Source organism: Trachurus trachurus (genome assembly GCF_905171665.1).
Source record: "Trachurus trachurus genome assembly, chromosome: 14".
NCBI lineage: Eukaryota > Metazoa > Chordata > Actinopteri > Carangiformes > Carangidae > Trachurus > Trachurus trachurus.
This window is the reverse complement of record NC_139903.1, coordinates 14,125,416-14,148,701: the sequence shown is the minus strand read 5'-3', so window position 1 is coordinate 14,148,701 and position 23,286 is coordinate 14,125,416. Positions and strand designations below refer to the sequence as shown.

Sequence of the window (23,286 nt, the reverse complement as noted above, 5' to 3'; positions counted from 1 at the left end):
CCGAGAGAATCAAGATGGAGAAACCACAGATGGATGAAGCACCTGCTCTCCCCTTCAAAACACAACAATGCCAACAATGCACACCATAGCCATGCAGCTAAATATAACCACAGCAGTATTGATTTTGAAATACCTCCACAACTAGCCAGTCGTAGCCATTTATATTACTTTTACCGACCTATTGACCTGCTGCTGGTCAAATTCTGTTTGGGTGCTTCAAGAAGCCCACAGGCACAACTAAATAGATACATAAATAAATAAATAAATCGATTACTGCTCATCCAGACTGAGGCATCCACTCGACTAGAGAGGTGGGCTTAAAATGTCAGCATCTGCCACGTCTGTCTCTCATCCATCAGTCTTGTCGCTCCCTGTCTTCCATCCCCATCGGTCCCTCTCCTCTCTGGCCGGTGCACTGGCCTCCCCCCTGCCCACTCCGAGTCCACTATATTCAATCAAACATGCATTTCCCGTCGTTGGTTGGACTCAGACATGATGCTCACTGCCGGTCAGAGCAACCGAATCATCCACTTCATGGAGAGAAGCTTAATCCTTTCTCCTTTATTGAAAACATTACTGACTTTTTAAAAAATGCTTCCTATCTGAGCATCACAAGCATGACCTCTGCCCACTTCCAGTCCCTCTTACCCAAATCTGTGGTTATTATTCATATATTTTAAAAGCTCTACTTACTGATTAAGCAGGGTAAATCCTCAAGGACTAAAGGACTTCAATGAGACATATTCCATTTTATTTTCCACACTGCAATGCACAAACTGACTGAGCTGCCACCAAGAGTTACGGTTTCCCGTCATAATCACATTTCTGGACTGAATCTGGGCTCACCAGGTGAGCAGTCCCACAAGTTGTGTTCGCCCCGGTTTTCCTCCGCATTCAAGACACACTGCACAGTATGTGTGGCTCACAGCCTGCACTCGATGACCCCACAGTCACAGCTGCTCTCAGCCATCCCTGCACTCCTCCAACGAGCGCTTAAAACTAAAACAGCACAAGACACACTCACATATCAGATCCTGTTGATCTGTATCTGTTAGCCATAAGCATGATTTCAAGTCATGTGATGGGAGATTTTTTGTCATGTTCAGCTCCAAGGTCAAGCAAGACCGGCTTGGCAATTAGTTTCAATTCAATAGCAGATAGTGAAGTATCCAACATAACAGTGAATCATCCTTGGAGAAAAACCATCATCATATTTCCAATTCAAACAGGAAACTTGGTGCTATTCCTGTAGAAAATTCAGCTTTTTGGTATCTTGTCCCTGGTCCCTTTTCAGTTCTCATGTTGTATTTGTTTTTGACAGACACGACTGATTCAACACAGTCAAGTAAATGCAGCTTCTATTTGGGGATAACTACAATAGATATTTTCATTATAGCAGCCAAATAAGAGCTGCTTTTGTAAACGTGTCTGTGAGCCTTTGGTGGGGTGGTGAAAGGGATCTTTCAGTAGGAGTGATGCTCGGTTTGAGTGACTGTCACGCCCGGAAAAAGGCGAGAAAAAAAACACACACACAACTGACTAACGTTTAAATCCCTACAACTGGATCCTTTAGGTTTGATAGAGGATCTGAGGTTGGATACTGTGAAGGTGATCAGGTTCACTCCATGATGTTCTCTTGTATAAAAAAAAAAACAGAAAGGGGAAAACCACAACACCTAGAGATCTGGCTCCCCTCGTCCAGACGCCTGCCTCTCCCGCACCTTAAAGACGCGCCAACACATCCTCACCTGGCTGCGCACAAACACACACACACACATAGCCTACGAACACACACCGTATTTTCACAATCAGGAGTAACTACCGCCCATTCACACGCACACAAATACAACCCTGCTCCACTCTTATCCCCCCCCAGTAAACATGCAGATGTTTTCCATCACGGCCTTGCAGAAAACACTGACACCGCTGTCAGCGCCGTGGTGTAGGTATTTGATTAATAACGCCGTGCATGCTCCAGCATCAGCAGTCAGCTGACGGAGGCTTGTTTTTTGGTGAAATATTCATAAGGGCTTGTCACGACTGAACTTAAACACGGGCACTGGGTTAAACCGCGCGGCGGTCTTTCCACATCTTTCCATCTCTTTTGTGTTTTGGGGGGGGCTAAAACAGAGGCCTTATAAAAAGCGACATGAGGCTGTGAGGCTTCAAGGTTGAATCATTTAGCTTGTGAACACACGGCGGATCGCTGTCAGCCTTGGATTTCTTGGGATTTTACGCGTAAAAACGCCACCAGGCCCCCGACGTTTCCACCGCAATACAGCATCATATTTCCTGCTGCTAATTAGGCAGACAGTGCATTTAGACTATGACAGCTGGCTGTGCGGGCTGGCTGGTGTGCGCGAGCCATGCGATGATTTATGAAGCAAAACACAATATTAACGAAGGTGTGATACCTACCTTAGTAACTGGGTAGCCTATGGCTGGCGCAGATGCAGACTATGCCGAAATCCAGTTGCCCAGGCTCGTAAAAAATCAGACAACAACAAAACCACGCCGGTTGTTGATGACACAGCTGTCTTGCTGGACGGGAGGGAAGGGGGAGAAAAAAACCCTCTCCCCAGATGTGTCAATTGACGTGGAAAAGAAAAATCACTAATTCAGACGCATATCACCGGACTGACGCCTTTCCCTGACGTGAAAGGTCTTCCATTTTTATGATAAACAGCACAATGTAGTAGCGAGGCTCGGTGTGCAGCCTGGCCGGTGTGAGAGCTGATTGAAAACCATGATGCAATTCAATGCGACGTTACAAAAAGGTTCCTCTGCAAACGCTCAGGTAAAAGAAAAAACACCATCCTCGTGTGTATTTGTTTGAGAAAAAGCCTCCGACACGACCTCCGCGACAGAAACATGTTTTCACTTCAGCCCCGGAGAGAGAGAGAGAGAGAGAGAGAGAGAGAGAGAGAGAGAGAGAGAGAGAGAGAGAGGAGGGAAAAAAAACAAAACGCCAAAACAAAAAAAATGCGCAGATATGAGCGCGCTGGGTTGGTTCAAGCGCTGGGCATCCTCACTGTGCATTTGCATCCATATTATTATTCACACGGTACTTCCTGAGAGAGGACCAGAGGTTGTTTATAGAGGATTTATAAAAAAAAATAATAATAATAAAAGCACAAGAGGTGGTTTTGAGTCCGACTGCGACGAGACGCTATGTTGTTATCTATCTTGTTATCACTGGACTGAAATGAAATTTGCTTTCATGGCTCAGATTTGAGAGAAGATTCAGCAGCAGACTCATTAAATGTCCGGGTGGACTCTTCTTCAGAAAAGTAGAGAACATGTTTTTCCTTTTCTGTTGTTTCTCCCTCCCACAATGAACTCCAGTGTTTTTATTTGGACACACTAAAGCAAAGCACAAGTGTCGTATGGAAATATTATAGAAGCGGTACAGTGATGTAATAGGGGATAAAATACTATTAAGTATAAAATCAGCTATAAACCCAGTGTTGAGCACCACAGACGCAAAGTAGGCTAAGCCTTCAGATGAATATTACTATATGACATTTTGTCATTTCAGTGAAAGCCAAGGGGAAATATCATTGTCCAGAAAAATGGATTGAATGTGAAAGACAGGAAGTGACCACAGCTGAATCCTTTAAATATCATCTAAATAATGGTATTTGACCTCCACATATGGTATTTGACCTGCACATACACAAATGTGATTTTGGGGAGGAGGCGTCACGTGACCAACTAGCCAACACATGGCCCGCGTGAGGCGGACACGCCCCCTAAAGTCTGTGGCCGACTGATTGTAATGAGGACAGCTGAGAGTGAGTGTATGAGTGTTGGCATCCAGGTGAGAGATTAGTTAGCAGGGCTGCCTCTTGAGCAACACGGGCTGTATCAGAGGAATCTTTGGACCGCCACGGCCACAAGTCAGAGCTGAGGTCAAAGTGTATACATGACTGTGGGGGTTGATCTCAGTGGTGCTGGGAGATATCTGGAGGAGCTCCCAGCTAAAGTCCACATCTAAAATATTTCACTGACTGATTCATATTCCTCCTGACACTGGTCACACTAATGCAGAGCAGTGTGCTATGCGTTGCACATCTGTAACAGCAGCACCAGCTGGAGCCTTTACACAGAGCAAGCCAATTAGTCTTGCATAAAGTCTATAAATCTATAATCTATAGGCTATCTGTTATGATAACGAATCAAACTCATCAGTTGTGTCATCATACATGATAACAAATCAAACTCATCAGTCTTTGTTTATGACGCTGTATCATACCTGAATCTTCACTGTCAACTAAAAGCTATTAAAGCTGTAGGTTTGTTCCACTGGACAACATCTGCAATGAGATTTCACTACTAATCACATTTTATCAATCAACTTTTTCTTTTTTCGGATTCATCATATAAATCTCCCATGATGCTGTATGTGTTACAAGACTCGTCCCCACACACAGTCACTCCACACAGGTGTGTTCACCAAATGATCCGTTTAGACCTCGTCTCAGGACTATGTGTGTGTGTGTGTGTGTACTGTACTTGATTGACATCTCTGTCAGCCAGCAGCTTTACTTTGACAGCTCCCAGCATTCTTCTTGATTAATTATTCGGTGACGTCACATCATGCCCGGCACCGCTCCACCCGGCCACAGGTCTAATCAGAAAGCAAACCAGTGAGAGTTTTAATAAAAATAATCACAGCTTTATTTTTGTTAGAATGGCAAAGTGTGAACCTTTTAGGTCAGAATATGGACAGAAAATCTCATTATGTCCATACACGTTTGTACTTTTCTGGGAAAGTGATGAAAAAGAAATCCCTTAGGGTAACAATTTAAATTTTTTCTCAAATCAAGTATGAAATTGGCTTGTAAAGTCATAAAGTGAAACCTTCCTGTTTCCTGATCTGATCCAGTTTGTCATGTTGGTTGCTGCTGTTTGCTCAACACTTCCACTTCCTGTATTTCTTCTCTTGGTTTAAAAATAAGGAGCCTTCCACCGGCACAGGGAGAAAAGATGCCTGGACTTATTTTGAAGGCTTGTATTGTGAAAGGTTTGCAGGAAGTGTTGTGCTTCATTAACGATGCCTTGACATGGGAAAAGCATGTAGAATTGATCAGACATAAACCAGTGAGCAAGAACAATATTTCTGTAAAAAGGCACTGCAGTGTTTCTGTCTGAGTATTTTGGATAAAAGAGACTCAGACTCTTTAGCTTTGCTCTGTGGAAACTAAAGTGATTTGTGAGAAATAGGAAAAAATGAAGTCAGTTCATGAGGAGATTAATAGGGAAGCCTGCTGCATTCAAATATTCAACATCAGAGGAAACAAGACGGTAATGTTGTCTCAGATCCCCTCAACTTGAATAACACCAGCAGAACAGACTGACATGTAATCCTGCGTCTAAAAGCAGAGGAGGCATAGCACATGTAACACTGATACGACCATAAAAACCACTGCACGTCCCTCTGAGGACTCTGCAAAAAATCCAATACACAAAGTACGCTACTATAAAACTTTGTTATGTTTATCTCTGACATTGCCGGCGTGTCAGAGTATTGGGGGAGTGGATTTGTTATCAGCAGCTTTACATGATCTGGTCAAAGTGCGTTCTGTATATGGAGGTTGCCGTGACCTGTGAATCTGGATCCATTCAAATTTACTTTGGAATAAAAATCTAACAAGGTAAAGTATCATGTTTTATGCTCAGCAGTGTGATTATAAAAGTTGTTTTATGTTGTCTACACGATTTTTGGTTTCGTGGATCTACTGGCAGGACTGATAAAAGTTTTCTTTGTGACCAGATTATAAATCTTACTGTCTAGCTTTGCCTGTGAGCCTGTTCATAAGTAAGTCATTTGATCAGACTGGGACATGCTGTGCAAGTTTACAAGTCTATGTCTTCCCTAAAGGAAATTCAAAAGCACAAGCTGAGGAGCTGATTACTGATGCAATCTGGATGCTATCATAAAGACATCTATCTAAACTTCCTTATTATATTTAGATAAAGCAACTTTTGTCATCTCTACAGGCATGAAACATTTAATTGAATTACTCTTGACCTTTACTGAATGAAAGCACTGTTTATAAGTGTATTTGATTACTGAAAACCGATGTTGTGGGCTCCAGCTTCCAGGAATGACTAAAATAAAAACTCAGTGGAAGGAGTTTTTGGAGGCAATAAGTGTTCTGCAATGGGTGATGTCCTTTCTCTTCTTAGGTAAGATCCCACCACATTCACCAGTTATCAACTTGAATGTTTTTCACCACTGCTCATCAAGCTTTATACTCCATCCGTCAATCAGCACTGTATTCCCAATTGTATCCGAGCTCATTTAAGATATCTCTTGTATCCTCAACATATCTCATCCAACGCGGTGGTACGATACACATCCCAACCTCAGGAGTGGCCTGTTATATCTTGTTCGTGTATCTTATGTTTACCTCGCTGTGGCCGCTCCCCACGCTGTACTTCATATGGCTGGTGTTGGACTGGAAAACCCCTGAAAGAGGTAAAGGAAATTAATCAATTAATCAATCAGTAAACTATTTATTAAAATATCAGAATCCCAAACATTAGCCGTGTCTCACTTACACATTACATTGATAGCACTGTGTAGGCAAGTTCTGAATTGTTCACTTTGGAGAAGGTAAAATTTACTCAATAAAGTCAGTTTTTGTATTCTGTTGATGGACTGTTTTCCCATGATGCATAGCACCACTATGACAGCACTGAGTGTGTGTTGGGTAAACACAACACACACTGAAAACCTGCTTAGAATAAAATGTGTAACTATTTGTTTACTAGCTGAACTATGCTATAATCATCTCAGTATAATGTAATGTATAAGATGTGATCAATAGTGTTACTGCAGTATGAAGCATGAAACTGGGACTGCTAAGATTTCTAATGTGTCCATCAGGGGGCAGGAGAATGCCAGCTATGAAGAAGTGGAAAGTATGGGGGCATCACAGAGACTATTTTCCCGTCAAAGTAAGGTTGACTTTGAATCTTTTTCAATCCTGCACCTGTTTAAACAAATGTGCAATGTGTCAGTGACTCGGTGTGCCTGGCTAGTAAAAGGATTTGCCGACAGAAGCAGCCTTAACATTAAAAGCAGGAAGATTAACGCGCATCCTGCATTAGTGACTTACAGACGCACACAGAGCAGATTTGTGTACAATTCACCCACTCTCCTCTTCTCAGAGCTTATCAAACTTCCTGATATTTCAAGCAAATATAAAACTACAACTACATTTACTCTGTCTCTTTCTGTTCCTGAGTTACAGTACTGGATAAAACAAACCTTTGACAACCAATCTCTTATCAGATGACATTTGAGGTCAATTGAATATTTGTGCCAGATGTAATGAATTGGCCTCTGGACTCTCCTGATATATCACGTTCACAAGAACGTGCGGTTACCATTGACCTTTGACCATCAAAATCTAATTGGTTCATCTTTGAGTCTAAATAAACATGTAAAGATGAAAAAAAATGCCCAAGACATTACTGAGATATTAGATCCACAAATTTGGGTCTGTCTCTGTATCTGTCCTTCGGTCATAGACAATACAGTGAAATGATTTTATGCTTATAACATTGGAGACTGACTGTGAGTCTTTATATGTTTATTCTCTTGCTCAGTTGGTGAAGACAGCCGAGTTGAACCCAAACAAAAACTACATCTTCGGTTGTCATCCTCATGGCATCATGAGCGCCGGAGCCTTTGCCTGCTTCTCCACAGAGAGCTGTGGCTTCGCCGAGACGTTTCCTGGGGTGAAATCTACTCTGGTTATCCTGGCTGGACTCTTCAGGATACCGTTCTTTAGGGAGTACATAATGGCAGCAGGTATTTAAAGGTCCCATATTATACTCTTTTTACTCAATTTCACTCAGCTGTCAGACGTCCAACTAAACTGTATTCGAAATGTATTGCCCCAAACTGATCCGTGGTCCTGAATGGCAGCTGTCTAAAAGTCGCTCAAATGAGCTCTGCTGAGAACAAGCTGTTTCTGTGCCTGTACCTTTAAATGTTAATGAGCTCCGTCTGTCACAGCCTTGCCTGCCCCTCTCAGCCAATCAGAGGCCTAGTAAGGCGGGTCTTGGCGTGGCCATAGTAGGAATTAGGAAAGATTCTGCCTCAGGGACAGGATGTGGCTAACGGTAGCATGGGCTAATGTTTATGGGTGGATGTATCACTATGGCCAGAGCGATTGATATAACAGCGTGGCGACAGCGTGGCGACAGCTCTTGACGTCGCCGCCAGTGCGGTCTCGTGGTTCATGTAGCTCACAATAGTCCCAAACCAGGCTTGAAACAACGTTCAAAACACACACAGCCAGTATCACAACTAAGCAGAAAGTCCGCTTAGCTCAATGCTAACGTATAATGTGAAACCTCATAGACGGGCTAACAGAAATTAGCATCGGCTGTCGCCGTTTCGCGGCAAACGAACAGCCATAGAAGCTGCTAAAACCCTGTTTTAATTCAGGCTTTAGCACTGTTAACACGTCACAGTTTCATGCAAGAAAGTTTAATCCAGAGTCTGTGGTCAGTTTTCTCCGATGTCTGTCCTGGGAGAAGTGCAGAGTCTGTATGAGTCCTGACCGGGGACCAGGGCAGCGGCTGTCTGCAGCAGCAGCAGCCGCTCTACTGAGCTGATCTGCCGGCACGGACATCTCCTCCTCCCGGAGGAGAAAACGAGCCGAGTAACGTATCCGCATGCTTTTAGAGGTTTACCGCTGGCTGGTTCAATTATTTTTAGGAGATTTAATGCTGGTCTCATTGATGAAATTTAACAACTGTGGCAGTGGCATTAGTTTGTTTGAATGAAAAGTGAGGAGGAGCTGGGCTATGTACTGAAATCACCACATTTACGAGATAAAGGGGAGGGGGGGCGACAGCGGAAAAGCGACCAGACTTGCATAGTTTGTTCATTTTAAAACATTTATTGATTGAAATGTGGTGATATCTGATTACTTTGGCGCTCGTGTGTGCAGCCAACAACAGAGCAACCACTTAGCTATGTTAACAAGCAGGGGAAAATTTCTTCAGGCGAAGCAAACCTTCACCGGGGGCGGTGCCACCAACCTAGGGGGTGGCGTCGAGTCTGTCGGTGACGTCACCGACAGACAGATCTTCAACTGGCCTGTTTAAGCACACATTTTCTAAAGACAGCGAAAGCGAAAAAGGGAGAGGATGAACTTTTTTCATACCAGGGGGGATTGTAGACAGGCAGGGGATGCATATTATTGATAGAAAACCGCTCTAAAGTGCATTTTGCATAATATGGGACCTTTAAACAAGATCAACACTTCATTTAGTTTACATTAGTTTTCATTTTCGTTCTTGAGTTATGACCAAAAAATATGTTTCGTGAGATCACAGTGTCTTTGACTTTTGAAGGTGATCAGTTCATTTCAATCCAAGTGAATGGTTTTTCAAAATTTGAAGAAATTCCCTCAAGGTGTTGTCGAGATCAAATATTTCCGTGAATGGGTTCGGACAGACAACTTGAAAACATAATGCCTCAGAGGCATAAAGAGAGCTGAACCACCCCGTCTCTTAGTTTTATAAGCAGTTTACATGGGGTCAAATCTGATTTAAGGCCTGCTCTGGCACTAAGCCATTAGGTTACTGATGTCAGAGCAGCTCCAATATCTAATACTTAAACCTTTTTGAATTTATGTGCTAGAGATAAAGGAAAAATCTAATTTATTATTTTTGTTTAACTGTAAATAGTAGTGAAACAATACGCACGTGACTGGGGGAAAATACTGCCGAAAGTCTCAGAGCAGCTGGTGCTGTCACGACCGTATTAAATATGATTTACTTTTGATAGCCTATCATTTATTTACTTTATTAATAAAAGGGCCATGCACAATATTAAATATAAATGTGGCCATTTGATGCATTGTACCAGAGTTAGCAAAGAGCTCATTTACATCTGCCTGCATCCTCCTGTTTTGTTCTTTCCTTTAAAACCACAGTCTTCAGCTGGAGTAAACTGATGTTACTGTCTTACTTTCTCTGATTAGGCCTTTGTCCGGTCAGCAAACAGAGCCTTGTCCACCTCCTTTCAAAAAGCGGCAAAGGAAATGCAGTGGTGATTGTGATTGGCGGCGCTGCAGAGTCTCTGGCATCCTCTCCTGGAGTCAACACAGTGGTTGTGAGGAATAGAAAGGGATTTGTCAGGACGGCCCTTGAGTTTGGGTGAGAACATTTTCAAAAGCACACGACAAATAACACTCAGTGGGTGTCGTCGTACTCACATGTAAGTACTTGTGGAAACTCTGCTTGAACCTCTGACGATCTTTCACAGTGCTGATCTGGTGCCTGTTTACTCATTCGGGGAGAATGAGCTCTTTAAGCAGGTGATTTTCACAGAGGGCAGTCTAAGTCGCAGGTTGCAGGATCTGTTTAAACGCATTATGGGTTTTGCCCCATGTCTATTTATTGGTGAGCGCTGGGCAATCATGCCCTACAGGAGTCCGGTTACCACTGTCGGTGAGTACATCATTACTCTGTAGATAAGCCTTGCTTGCTGACACCATCTCACTGTAAAACTCTTGCTTGTTTCAGTGGGAAGTCCCATTGCAGTCCCAAAGCTGGCTGCACCTACTGAGGAGGAGGTTGACCACTATCACACACTTTACATGGAAGCCCTGTCCAAGTTATTCCATGAACACAAAGTCAGCTGTGGACTGCCTGAAAGCCACAAGATTCGGATCATCTAGACATTTCGCTGCCACATGAACTGCGTAGCCGTGTTAATATTTGTTGTTCGTCAGTGATCTTAACTTAAATGAGCCTGAACATGTGGATGATGATGTGAAGTTGATTTTAAACAATGGATTGATTTGCCTGTTTTCTGTTTTAAGATATATCACAAGATATGTGCCTTAAGTAATAATAAAGATGTAACAGATTACGTGGGAATGCTGTGTTTAAGGAGCCGTGAAAAAAACACAAATTATATCTCTAATAGAAAATATGATGTGTTCAAACAGTAACATTACAGCGGTGCATGCTTCATTTTATCTTAGGTCACAGTGAAAGGTTTTTTGTGCACATTGTGTACATGAGAACGAAAAAATGACATTTTGCTATGCAGTATGCACATAGAGTACGGTATGTTACTGCTAAAATCTGCTTTAGTACACCAATACATTTTAGAGCAAGAACCTGCATCTGGATTTTTTATTTTAAATCAACACATCAGCCTCTGCAACCCTCCTGTTGTTTCCTAGTTATTGGCCGTGTTACATGAAATGCCCAGCAGAGTGGTTTATCCAGTAGAGGGCAGCATTCCTCACACCTGCTTCTCAAAAAACACATGAGCTTCTTCAAACCTGCACATAAGCACAGGTGCTCAAAACCACACCACAACATCTTGCTTTACTTGAAAAAACAAACACGTAAAACATATTAATGTAATTAGCTCACAACTTTATTGAGGAACCAGTTTACAGCTGAGGTTTGCTCTAGTTGCACAATAATTACAAAATGTAACATTTAAGAAAAGAAATAATCTAATAATCACTAAAAGAAAGCAGGCAGAACACAACACTGGTAAAGACTGGAGACTGAAAGGACCAAGTGAACTTTCTAAAAGAAGTCCATGTCATCTGGTGCATCCAGGTCACGATATTCAATGATGTTGCGTGGATCACCGCGTGACATTCTGAGGTGGTCGCAAGGACAGAAACAAAAAAGACCCAGGAAAGAAAAGACATTTAAAAAAAATGGAGCTTCAAAGTTCTCCAATAGCAGAAATTCGAGACCGCTCATAGCGAGATAAAGATCACACGTACAGTGGTCTCACCTAATGTTGCGTGGCTTTCCCAGGTAGCCACCTTGCCCGCCGCGGAAGTTGTCATAATTGCCTCTGCCTCCTCCGTACTGGTTCGGGGGGTAAGGAGGCCCTCCTGTTGAAACCAAGGACTCAACATCAACTGAAAAAAGCAACGCTCTATGGATTTAAACAAACGGTGCAGTCAGAGTACATACCACCATATCCCATTAGCGGTGGACGAGGCTGTCCAAAGCCCATCGGAGCTTGAATACCTTGAGGAGGGAACGGCATGTTGGGAGAAAGCAAACCTGTAGGAGAGAGGAGAAAAAAACACACGAGTGAATATGGTGGACAAATGTGATTTCACTTGTTTATTCAGTCAGTCTTTGTGTCGGGACCAGCGTGTGGGGTTTAGTGGCATCTAGTGGTGTATTTGAATCTTCATCTCAACTGTGCCTTTCTAAGTAGGAGAACCTACGGTGGCCTTCAGGTTATGTAAAAACACCAAAGGCCTTGTCTAGAGCCAGTGTTTGGTTTGTCACACTGGTGCAACATGGTGGGGTCTTTGGAAGAGGGAGTCCCTATGTAGATGGGAATGGCTCCTCCTAATCTAATGACAGCAAAGCAATTCTAAGATTATGAATGTTATCTATCATTTCTGGAAAAAGAGCCCCAAATTCCCACACACTGATCCTTAAATTACAGAGCTTCTTGTGAGCCTATGAGTTGATTTAGTTGTGTTGACCTTGACCTGGACCTGGGAGAGGAGGAAGTTTCATCTCTGGCAGTGACGGCCTCTTCGCGTCCATCAAGAAATTGTTGAAGAACACCACCTCCTTCTTCACTTCTTCAATTTTGTCCCCGTGTTTGTTCAGGATGTGCTTCCGTACAAACTCTGGGCCCTGGAAATTCATTTCAAATGTACAATAAGAATCAAGCTAACTACACGGTCAACGACTATGCAGTAACCCTGTAAGCACTCACCTTAAATTTCTTGCCACTTAGTGGGCACAGCCACTTGTCCTTTCCCAGCTCTTGAGTGTTGGCCAACACAAACTTCTCGACCTCCTCTTCAGGATCCTTGCGGCCCATCTTCGCAGCCTCTTCCTCAGACAGGATCTCTTTTAAACTGAACAAAGGACTAAGCTTTTCCTCCATCATCTTCTGCCACTGTTGCACTATTAAAGAAAAAGAAAAGAAATGTGATTTAAAGTTATAGAACTTATTAAACCAAGAAACTATCAGTTAACAAAAACATTTGTTACATTGATGTTGAACATATTTTAAGGTTACAAGCCTGTGGCCAAAACTGTGCAATAGAAAACTACGGGTTAAATCACAGGTAATACTTAACTTACAAAGAGATATAATATCTTAAAGGGAGAGAACCAAACTGACCTTCTCCATGCGTGATGCGGTTTGGAGGGATCGGTCCACGAACATGGATCATACCACAGCGATTGGGCATTTCATCCTCGCTCGGGTATTCACAGGTGTTGTAATAATCAATTGAATGCACAACACGTAGATACAAGACCAGACGGTCCAAAACCTGCACAGAGACAGGGGGCAAAGAGAACATAAAGACTTACTGTAGGTTTTTTTTTTTTGATTATTTCATGAAATAGCCCGTTTTAGCCAACTATGTGGATGACAGACAATAAATAAATGACAAGGATTGGAATAACAGTTACTTTTGATATGTATATATTCATAATTAGGCTATAATGAGAAAAGGCAAACCTTGGCCAGTTTGTCGTCCCTCTCCACCGTCGTCTCAGCGGGATTTCCTTCCTTGGTGTTCTCCTCAGGATCCATCCCACTCCCAGAGCCCAGGAGCTCCTCCTCCTCAGCGCTCACCTCCTCTATCAGGTAATCGGTGATATTCTTCAAAATGGGGTTCTGAGCTGGCAACTTGAAATGACAAACCACACACAAATATGAAGTTTAGTGAGATTTTGAGCACAATCTGTTCAACCTGTACATACACACATGAATGTACTAGAGACAACCAGGACTGTTACCTCGGTGCTCTGTCCATCTTCCTGGGACTTGTTGCTCCACAGGTCTCCTTTTTCATCCAAAGCATGAATGAGCTTGGCAGCCAGCTTGATGTCGTTGCGTAGCACCTGCTTGTGCTGAGTGAGGCCGTTGACATTGCGCACCCTCCGCGCCAGGTCTCTGTTCACCCCCGGTGCCAGTTCACAATCTCGCAGCTGTGAGAAATAAGACAGTAAAACTAACTTTTGGTGGCCTCAGCTGCAGTTTAGGAGATCACACAGGTCACGAAAAACAAGTGCAAAGACCTATTCAAGTCCAACAGGTCTGGCAAAGTCCACTGCCAACAACACATTTCCACTTTCCACAAACACAAAACCAACACTTCACTTATACAGAAAAGGCACAAGTAGAAAAAAAGCAGAAGATCTACTGCACCAAAACGGATGTAAATTATAACAATTTCAAAACAGGACAGACTACCACACTTACTCGTATGTTCTGGAGGTTCCAGCAGACCTCTTTGATGTTGACACTACGATCAAATGTTACCCAACAACGTCTGAAAAACCTGCAAAAGAAAGTACCGGGTTATGTTAAAATGCAATTATAAACAGTCTCCTGTTTCACAGTTTGTGACAAATTTAATCCAACTAACAATTATTTTCATAAGAAGTTTAAAGTGAGTTTTTAACCAACCTGCGCTCAGGATGGGGATCAGACAAGCAAACGCGCAGAAACCCAGGGTATCGCCTGCAGAGCTGAGAGAGAAACACAGACGATATTGAGTTTACTACAAACAGCAACGTCCAGAGGCTGAAATATGAAGCAAACACAAAACACTAAGAACTGCATTCCCTCAAATCACTGCTTACAGTTGGCTACAAAGGCCAGTCAATTTCAAATGGTTCCTATAATATGTCCAGCTTTGTAGCAGAAATTAACATTTTTACAACCTGGTACTAAAAAAGGGATTTGGTCTCTATTTAAGACCTAAATATCTGTATAATTGAGGATGCAATGCTCTAAATGAGGTGTGTGTGTGTGCCTATCATGAGCACAGCAGAGACAGGAACTGGCACGATGCCGACAGTGGAGCAGCTCATTTGGAGCTTTAAATATTCTTTCCAGAAACCTATGGGTGACGTCACAGGGGCTGCGTCCATTTTAATATATTCCACGGTTTACCAATCTATATTTCATGTTTACACTGTGATCAACTCACTGCAATAATCTCAGCCTTGGAGATGGTGGGAGCGATGCTCCTCATGAACAGAGAGCAGGTCCGGTGAAGAGGCCGTGGTCTGGGAGAGTCATCTTTGGGCTTCTTTTCTTCTTTCTTCTCCTCTTCTACGTTCTCCTTTTGTTTCTCCTCTTCACCTTTGTATGAGGAAAAAAAACAGAGCAGTGGAGCAAACTGTGAGTTACAAATGCTGGGGACACAGACAAAATTAAGCAGCCCGTAAAAAAAAAAAAAAAAAAAAATAAGATGTGTCACTGTCAATATGATTCCTGATTCCTCACCTTCACCCTCCTCTTCATCTTCATCCTTGTCCTCCACCTCCTCTTTCTTCACAGGTTTGTCAGAGCAGTTGGAGTTGGAGTCTGAATCAGAGTCAGAGTCGCTCTCCGAGGCGCTGCCTTCATCATCACTGTCTCCACTGCGCTTCCTCTTTCTTCTCTGCTAGAAAGCGATGAAGGATATCTGGTTCATTCATTGTTGTCTCTTGTTGGCAAGTAAGTGAAAGAACTGAAGCAACACTAACCTTCTTGGGTTCAGGCATTTCTTCTTTGGCAGCTTCCTTTTCTGCGCCCTCTTTCACATCCTCCCCTTCTGCTGCAGCGGCCCCTTCTGTGTTGGCAGCCTCTCCCTCCTCCTGTGGCAGAGATTACCGTCATCATCACCACAACGCCGGGAAGCCTTTACTGCTTGGCCAAGACTGACAGAGACAGACCGGCACGTACCTTCTCGCTCTTGTCTTTCTCAACCGAGGGTTTGCGGTCGCCGTCCAGGGCTTTGAGATCCTCTCTCTTTGGAAGCTCAGCACCTAACGCGGACGCCAACTTCTCCCTGTCTTCTTCCTCTTCAGACGGCAGGTCCAAGATTCGAAGATCGTGGTCCGTGCCTCCTTCCATCTTTATAACAGCTGAAGGCAAGAAAAAAGGGTGAATGGTTCAGTTATAACCGAGGGCTTCTTAGACTATTATTCAAGTACAGAGATGGACAGAGTACTCGACCCCAGTACTTAGAGAAGAGTACAAATACTACTGGTCAAAATTTACTCCATTACAAGTAAAAGTAGCTCAGTCGACATGTTACTCAAGTAAGAGTAAAAAAGTACTTGCTTTTAAAGGTACTTAAGTATCCAAAAGTACATGCTTTTAAATTTACTTTAAGTAAAAGTAAGAGTAAGAGTAAATTTCTTATTTTTCACATCAATGAATTACTATAATTTTTTCTAAATGAATTTAATGACCTTTTAACTCTTGTTTCTGAGAATTAACTCTTTGAAACCACTGATGTGCTGCTTTTAGGGGTTAGGGTTTCCTTCTTTGACAAACACAGCTTGTGTTCAATAGTATTTTAGAAAAAAAAAAAAAGAGCAGACCTGAAAGTAACAAGTACTTTTCAGCCTTCCTAGAAATTAACTCAAGTAAAAGTAGAAATATTTGTCTTGGAAATGTATTCAAGTAAGAGTAATAAGTACCAAAGAAATCTAATACTCAAGTAAAGTACAAATCCTCTGGATATGTACTTAAGTACAGTACTCAAGTAGATTTACTCCGTTACTGTCCACCACTGATCAAGTACAATCCAGTGTCATGATGCCCCACCTGCGTCCAGCACTTTGATGATGGCCGGGGTCTGTTCAATGTCCAGGGAGACGTTGTCAAACCAGTTATTCTCCATCAGGAATGTGAATACGTTAAGACGGTTGTGCAGGGCACCCTGGGCCTCCGCTTTGAGCCGGCTGGCCTCATCTGGGTGGTACTTGGATCTGAACCTGTGTCCAGAGTCGGGGTCCACACAAAAGTGGGGAGGGAATGATGGGGGGGTTGGGATGAACGGGATGCAAAAGTTAGAGAACAGAGCATATTACATATCTATGTTGCATCTGTGGGGTTAGAAATTGCACTGTGAGAAATCTTATTTGCATATTATTTTCAGCAATTACATTTTTAAAATCCAGATGTTGTTTGGTGGGAAAAATTAAAAATGCCAAATGGAATTGAATTATCTAAACAGGATGTCATTATCTAGGTTGTGTTTTCTGTATTTTGTATTGATTAGTGCTTGTATTAGGTGTTTCACTGTATGTAGGTTTTCATTATTATAGTTATTATAACAAATTATTTCTCAAATTTGAAAGATTGAGACTAACTCACCAAAAAATTAGGAAAAAAAAAAAACACAACAAAGAAATTATAAAATTAAGCAGTCACATAATCAAAATTTCACATTGAAAATGTTTATCATTGAGTGGACTACAGTTACCTTTTGTTCTGCCAGTTTAATAACAAATAAATACAGAGAGGGGGTCTCTTCTGTGAAAATTCGCTCCACTTCACCTCAATGGTGTGTCTGTTTACACACAAATTCGGTTTTGGGATTCGATTTGATCCAAATATAAAAAGAAAATAGCGCAGAAAAAGCATAAAACAGGAAAAAAAAGGATCTCCGTGCGTGGAAGGCTACTTGACTGTCTATCTAAAATCCCTGTTACTGTGTGTCTAAGAGCAACTGCATTGTGCGCAGTGCATACCCTTGCTATCTAAAACCGGTTCTTGCGATTCCACTTTTTCTCATCTTCAAAAGAAACGTCGTCAACGTAGTAGTAGGAGTGAAGGGAAGAAAAATGGGGTTATGTCAAAACAGAACAATTTTGCATGACACCTGTGAAATAAGTGTAATAAGCATTAACAGGCATTTTTACACATTTAAATCATGTGAAGGTAAATAAGGAAAAGAAAATCAACCCAAACGATGGTGGTCTTTTTTTTTTGTTCAAAGCTAAATGTACCTCAGCAAAAAATTAACATAAATCTTCCAGCATTATGATTGTTGTTAGAATTTAGAGACCTTCTTGCTTTCACTGAAGACAGGGCTTTTACACTGCTGTGTGTAAAGTTCTTGAGTGACTTGTGACTTGAGTCATTTTGTCAGACATTGTAGGTTTAATAAACTGTATCCTAACTCCTGCGACACATCCATAATAAAACAAAACTATACTATGTGCACTGAGGTAGAATTTGGGTTGATTTCCTTCTTTGATAAACTACAGATTCTTCAACAAAAGTCATTAGTAACAAACACTGATTGTGGGCCTGGTCCTTGTACATGGGTGAAACCACATTTGAAGAATTCAATAAGGTATTTAAAGCCTTAAATGGAGGAACTATATTTTCTTGTTATGATTGTTACTACAAACACTTGCTTTATCAGCCATCAGATGAATGTGACCATGATGCACCCACCATAAGGACCGGACCCTTCTAAAGTGTTATTTGAAAAAAGGAAAAAAAAAAAAAAAGCTTTTACTGAAAAATAATCAATATTATGAGTGACTATGAGAGATCAGTGAAAAAGGACTATAGTGCCACTATATTAAAAACCTACTAGTAATATTAATAAATAGTGCTGATATAGTAAGGGCAACTGATATCGTACCACTCTTCATCCTTATGAGCCAAAAAGAAGTCTTGCATCTGCTGTCGGCGGAAGTCGATCTTGTACTCATTGTAGCGTTTGACCGCCTCAGTCTCATCCACAGAGTCATCCAAGGAAATTAGGAACTCCTTGAAGCTCTTCATGATGGGAGGGGGAGGCCCCAGATCCATGTCATGGATGTTACCGAGCCTGACGGAAGACAGAAAAGTAAGTTAGGGAGTTTGGCCCAGAACAAGTGGTAACTTTTCTAAAGATCTTATGTGTCAGCCATCGAGTGCGACTGTGTCACAGTTTCTCTTTGTTCACCTCACGTTTACATCCTGCTAATTACAAATAACTTGGGTTGGCAATTTGATTCTTGTCAGATATTAAGTTCCTTCAGGCTGTTATGTTTTTGTGAAATAAAAATTACAGTAACGATCAATGACCAGCATAAGCAGTAGTAGCAGCATTTGTTGGAAGGTTAATACCCGATTATTAAAGACATGTGGGGGGAAAAAAGAAAATCGCTTTTGACTTTTATAGCCAGTTTCCATCTCTCACCTTGCCTGAATGGGGATGCCATGATGAGGCTGCATTAGGTGCAAGTCAGGGTGACCCCAGTGCTGTGGTGGGCCATAGCTGGGCCCTCCTCCCCCTCCATAAGCCAAGTCATACCCTCCCCGGTAGGGATCTCCACCGTGGTCGTCCCTGCCAAGGTACAGATAAAAGATCGTAAGCACCAGAAGACACAGTTGTACACGTTGTAGGTATAAGTGTCGCTGCTCATCTCACCAGTCTCTTCTCATTCGTTTCTGCTGGGGACTCATGTCGTGTCTGGGTGGAGTGAATCTCTCCCTACGGCCTCTGTCATAATCCCGGTATTCTCCACGACTTCGCCGTTCCCTGCCCCTGTCCCACTCCCTGGGAAATTGATTTTAAGGAAACAAGAAAACACATGATATGCCATTTAGTTGCATTTTATAAAAGGGACAATGTAGTTGCATGAGGTTTAAATGAAGCCCCAGATATTCCTCCATCTCACCTGTCATTCCAGTCGTCTCTTCGCCTGTCCTCTCTCTCTCTTGACCGGTCATAGTCACTTCGCTCCCGTCTGAATTTGTCCCTTCTCCTGCGATCATACTCGTCGTCACTGTCCCCCATCTCCACGTAAAAAGAGAAAAGCACAATGAGGTTAACAATACAGAAGATCTTTGTCGTTTGTACTGACACAGTTAAGTTACAATGTAGTAGTTATTACAGCCAAAAGAAGGAGATCCTAACTCGTGATCACAAAGTTGTATTTCAATGAACTCCTAACTACCGCATATAGCTCTGATAATTCATACGACGAGGGAGAGATGCTGTTTTATGTATAAAAACAGTGAAAGACAGGGGTGTACAGGTGATAGCGGGATACAGAGGTGGTGGCCTGCGAGGCGGTGGGTCTTTGTGTCGCACATTACAGCAGTTAATGGTTGTGGTAGGACCCCTTAAGTCTAAAGCAATAAAAGCATTTACTGGGAAATAACATTAACACAGGTGGGGGTGAATGTGTGGCTTCTTCAGACAAAACAACATGAATAAGTTGCACAACGGGTTTAGATAGCTGTACGAAACTGCAGTCTAATGTTAGCTCACATGCTAGCTCGAGCTTTAGCATTAATGTTCAAGTCGGTCAAGAAGCTCAAGAGAAAAGTCGTTTTGTACACAACAGAGCACAAACTGTCTGGGCAGTTTAACGCCAGTCCATAAAATGTGTCACTGTGTAAAGAAACAGTTTAAAACCTTGATAAATAACGCGCTGGGACGGTGGTCGTGTCCGTCTCCTCCTCCCCTCGGCTGGTCTCTGCAGCAGCGTCTCTTCCTCGTGACGTCGTTCAGTGATTCATAAACAACGAGGCGGAGCGGCAGCGCCCCCGACTGGTTCAACCCGGAACTACACCTCTAACCCCCCATAAATAACATTTATTCCCACTGCCAGACAATCACTTATTCTTAAAGCAATACAATAAGTAGTCTGGTTAAGAAGGGCAACTGTCTGCTACCTGTGTCATAATAAATCTTGTGGAATGGCCTTCCTTTAAACCTTAAAACTGCTAGCTCCTCCTACTTTCTTTTTAAGTCTTCAAGAAAAAAAATGGTTAGCCAACCAATAAATTAAATCAAAAGAGCCATGGCCCGCGAAGCACCAGATTATTGTATTGTCTGTTTGTGTGTCTGCTTTATGTTTTGCTGTCTCTGTTTGGAACCTAATCTCTTGTTTTATCTATTTTATTTGTTCTTTCTCTCATGTGCCTAGTGTCTCTCTCCCATGTTTTTAGTCCATGTGTTGTGTGCCTGTCTTCCGTGTTTTAAATCCATGTGTAGGCCTACTGTCTACCATCAAATAGGACCACACTGGAAACAAGCCTTTGGGCTTTATTGTGTTTTTTATCCCTTTGAACACTTGTCTAATGTTGTTCAATAAAGTTTTCAATCAATCAAAAAATAGGACTGTATGCTGTACACTCTACTTAGCTATACATTACATAGACACTTTCTCACGCCTCTCTTTCTTTTTTCTTCTACATGGTGGGTTCGTAGTCTGACTACTACTCTGACACCATGTTGTGATAGAATACTTACAATATGTATTAATCTATCATGTATCATAAACTGGATACAATCACCGCAACTCTGTCCGGAGCTTCTCTACTCTTTATTAGTAACACTAACAAATCCTGTCTCCTATGTGAATTTGTTGATGAAGATGCTGCCGGTGCAGTTGCCATTTTGCGGTCCCAAGCCAAGAAGGTTTTGTGTGTATCCAGAGCTCTGGAGGGGAGGCTGGTCGACCGTGTGTGGGTGAGAGGAGCAGAGAAACTGGGTTTGAGCTCCGTCTCTGGAGCGTAGCGGAACTGCAGTGTACCAGGACCGCGGTGGGTGGGTTCCTACCCGAACAGCAAAGTTACAGATGCAGTTGCAGATGGCACAACCCCGCTCAGGCTGCAGTGGCGGCACGATTCACCTTATTAACTGTTTTTCTACCACTTAAACAAGTTTAGAGACATTACTTTAAGGTCGAAAAACGACATAGTGTTGCTTTAATCAGAGTAAGTGAATAGCATATTACTTATTCTTAATCAGTACAATGAGTTTACTGTTGTAAATCTTCATTGAGTTTTAGCTGCTTCACTCCCATGTCCCCAAAGTAATGTTATCAGTCAAGTCAAAATAGTATGAAAAAGGAATATGGTACCTGTGGACAAGTCTGTGAGTTATCCAGTGTCCCCTGACAATGCCACACTGATCAGTAAATTACTGTAAAAAAAAAAAAAAAAAAAAAAACTCACAGCAAGAGAATTTGGTATTTTAACAATATTTTATTATATTACTGTAATGTCTCGTACTATTTTTCACTTTAATTATCCAATTAACTCCTTGGAATATCTCTTCTTTGTCTTTCCTCTGAACCTTAACTGGTGCCTCATATAATCCAGGACTGCTCGTGGCCACACTTTGGTAGTCTCCACGATAAATGCAGATTCCACTTGTTGTGGAAAGGAACGGTCAGTCTTGGATCCAAAGGCAAAGTCTCCTCCGGGTCCACCAATGGCTTCCATAGGACTGGACATAAGGTGGTAAGGACCGTCCAAAAGTCCCTAAAAAAGTTTATATCACTTCTTTATTTCAGACAATATAATTCAGATTATTTTAGAAAAAGGAATTTACAGTGGCACTTATGATTCATGCTATGATAGATAGATAGATAGATAGATAGATAGATAGATAGATAGATAGATAGATAGATAGATAGATAGATAGATAGATAGATAGATAGATAGATAGATAGATAGATAGATAGATACTTTTTTTAAACATACCTCATTCTGGTCTTGACGAGTCTGTTTGCAATCCAGAGGCTCGAATAAAGAGACACTCAGAAAGAGCAACACCAATCCAGGCATCTTTCCTCACAGCTGCATTTACAGAGAGAAGTCTGTATATATCTGCACCAATACGCCACTACAGCTTCTTTTGCTTCAGGGCTCAGTTATGGGATGCCATGTCACCGGGCCTCTTTATGTATTTCTCAACTTGTTTGTAGCCTATAGTCCCACATAGATGCCATAATCCAGGTAGTGACTAACCTACACAGAACCATACCATCTATATGCAGTTTATTAATCTTAAATATGAATGAAAAAAAAAACAGCAGGTGGTGGCGTTATTAAAGGCTCATGAGATGGTGAAACTGAAAAGGCATGGTCCTCGTTAGGAAGGATTAAAAGCACTGCAGGAAGTCTTATTGAATCACAATGACACTCAAGGGCAGGTGGCTGGTCTTGTCTGCAAAATAACTTACAAAAAGGACAAAGTATTATTACTAATATGAACTCTTTTTCCTCAAAGACACATTTAAGATCATATGAAAATGGCTTACTGTAACAACTGTTAACAGAGTATGACGAAGTAAACAAACAGCAGTCTTACAGGTTATTTCATACACATACATAAGTGACCTGTCACTGCGGGTTTTTTTTTTTTTTTTAATATTCATTAGGTCTAATGGTTGTAAAACGTGAAACCTGTTCAAGTCAGCAGGATGTCGCTGCTCTCATTAGTCACTGTGATACAGTACTCATGCCAATAGGATCAAAGACCATAAATTAATTAGGAGAACATTTTCTTAGGCGGGCCTTCCTATTGCAGAAGCTTAAGTCTATTCATTAGTGTTATGAATGAAACCACCTGTGCCTCATTATGGCTCGACACACTGGGGGTGGAAAGTGAAGAGGATAATGAAATTACATAAAAAATTCTCACATCTCCAACCATCATGACTACATGGAGTGACACCCAGTCTTTGACCAGCTGCACTGACCTT

At 42.0% G+C, this 23,286-nt stretch overlaps 3 protein-coding genes across 11 annotated transcripts in view; 1 reads left to right on the top strand and 2 right to left on the bottom strand.

The window, feature by feature from the left end:
- The window catches only part of nyap1 (neuronal tyrosine phosphorylated phosphoinositide-3-kinase adaptor 1), a 30,311-nt gene extending 27,436 nt beyond the window's left edge, over window positions 1-2,875 (bottom strand). For 2 of the 3 annotated variants that reach the window (XM_083986771.1, XM_083986773.1), the window contains exon 1: window positions 2,419-2,875. The gene's annotated coding sequence lies outside the window, so the exon portion shown is untranslated. Of the gene's footprint in view, window positions 1-2,401 lie in introns of all 3 variants that reach the window. The other variant, XM_083986772.1, reaches the window with a different exon arrangement.
- A 2,520-nt stretch (window positions 2,876-5,395) lies between these two features.
- Window positions 5,396-10,904, top strand: mogat3b (monoacylglycerol O-acyltransferase 3b). The gene is made up of 8 exons (XM_083986620.1): window positions 5,396-5,657; window positions 6,102-6,192; window positions 6,377-6,484; window positions 6,896-6,966; window positions 7,621-7,825; window positions 10,014-10,188; window positions 10,298-10,482; window positions 10,558-10,904. Exons 2-8 carry the CDS (start codon window positions 6,111-6,113, stop codon window positions 10,710-10,712), a joined length of 981 nt encoding a protein of 326 aa, XP_083842746.1. The 5' UTR covers window positions 5,396-5,657; window positions 6,102-6,110; the 3' UTR covers window positions 10,713-10,904.
- Window positions 10,905-11,409: 505 nt separating this feature from the next.
- On the bottom strand, window positions 11,410-20,296 carry srrt (serrate RNA effector molecule homolog (Arabidopsis)). 7 transcript variants are annotated; one of them, XM_083986780.1, is made up of 20 exons: window positions 20,205-20,296; window positions 19,462-19,580; window positions 19,212-19,340; window positions 18,981-19,127; window positions 18,438-18,626; window positions 16,604-16,773; window positions 15,734-15,915; window positions 15,535-15,645; window positions 15,293-15,452; window positions 14,994-15,148; window positions 14,468-14,529; window positions 14,261-14,339; window positions 13,795-13,986; window positions 13,514-13,684; window positions 13,169-13,322; window positions 12,755-12,948; window positions 12,516-12,672; window positions 11,986-12,078; window positions 11,790-11,903; window positions 11,410-11,659 (listed from the first exon to the last, which is right to left on the bottom strand). In XM_083986780.1, exons 2-19 carry the CDS (start codon window positions 19,578-19,580, stop codon window positions 11,797-11,799), a joined length of 2,571 nt encoding a protein of 856 aa, XP_083842906.1. In that variant the 5' UTR covers window positions 20,205-20,296; the 3' UTR covers window positions 11,410-11,659; window positions 11,790-11,796. The 7 variants fall into 7 exon arrangements, with proteins under 7 accessions (XP_083842906.1, XP_083842902.1, XP_083842907.1 ...); XM_083986776.1 differs by having other exon boundaries at window positions 11,801-11,903; XM_083986781.1 differs by having other exon boundaries at window positions 12,522-12,672.
- Window positions 20,297-23,286: the final 2,990 nt, after the last annotated feature.

Excerpts from the sequence above, each read along its gene's own strand:
- srrt (XM_083986776.1), bottom strand. The coding sequence starts at position 19,580 with ATGGGGGACAGTGACGACGAGTATGATCGCAGGAGAAGGGACAAATTC. Across the intron at positions 13,685-13,794 it reads AAGATGGACAGAGCACCGAG|TTGCCAGCTCAGAACCCCAT; the intron begins GTAACAGTCCTG and ends TGTCATTTCAAG. Across the intron at positions 11,660-11,800 it reads GGAAAGCCACGCAACATTAG|AATGTCACGCGGTGATCCAC; the intron begins GTGAGACCACTG and ends CGACCACCTCAG.
- mogat3b (XM_083986620.1), top strand. The coding sequence starts at position 6,111 with ATGACTAAAATAAAAACTCAGTGGAAGGAGTTTTTGGAGGCAATAAGT. Across the intron at positions 7,826-10,013 it reads GGAGTACATAATGGCAGCAG|GCCTTTGTCCGGTCAGCAAA; the intron begins GTATTTAAAGGT and ends TTCTCTGATTAG. Across the intron at positions 10,189-10,297 it reads AGGACGGCCCTTGAGTTTGG|TGCTGATCTGGTGCCTGTTT; the intron begins GTGAGAACATTT and ends GATCTTTCACAG.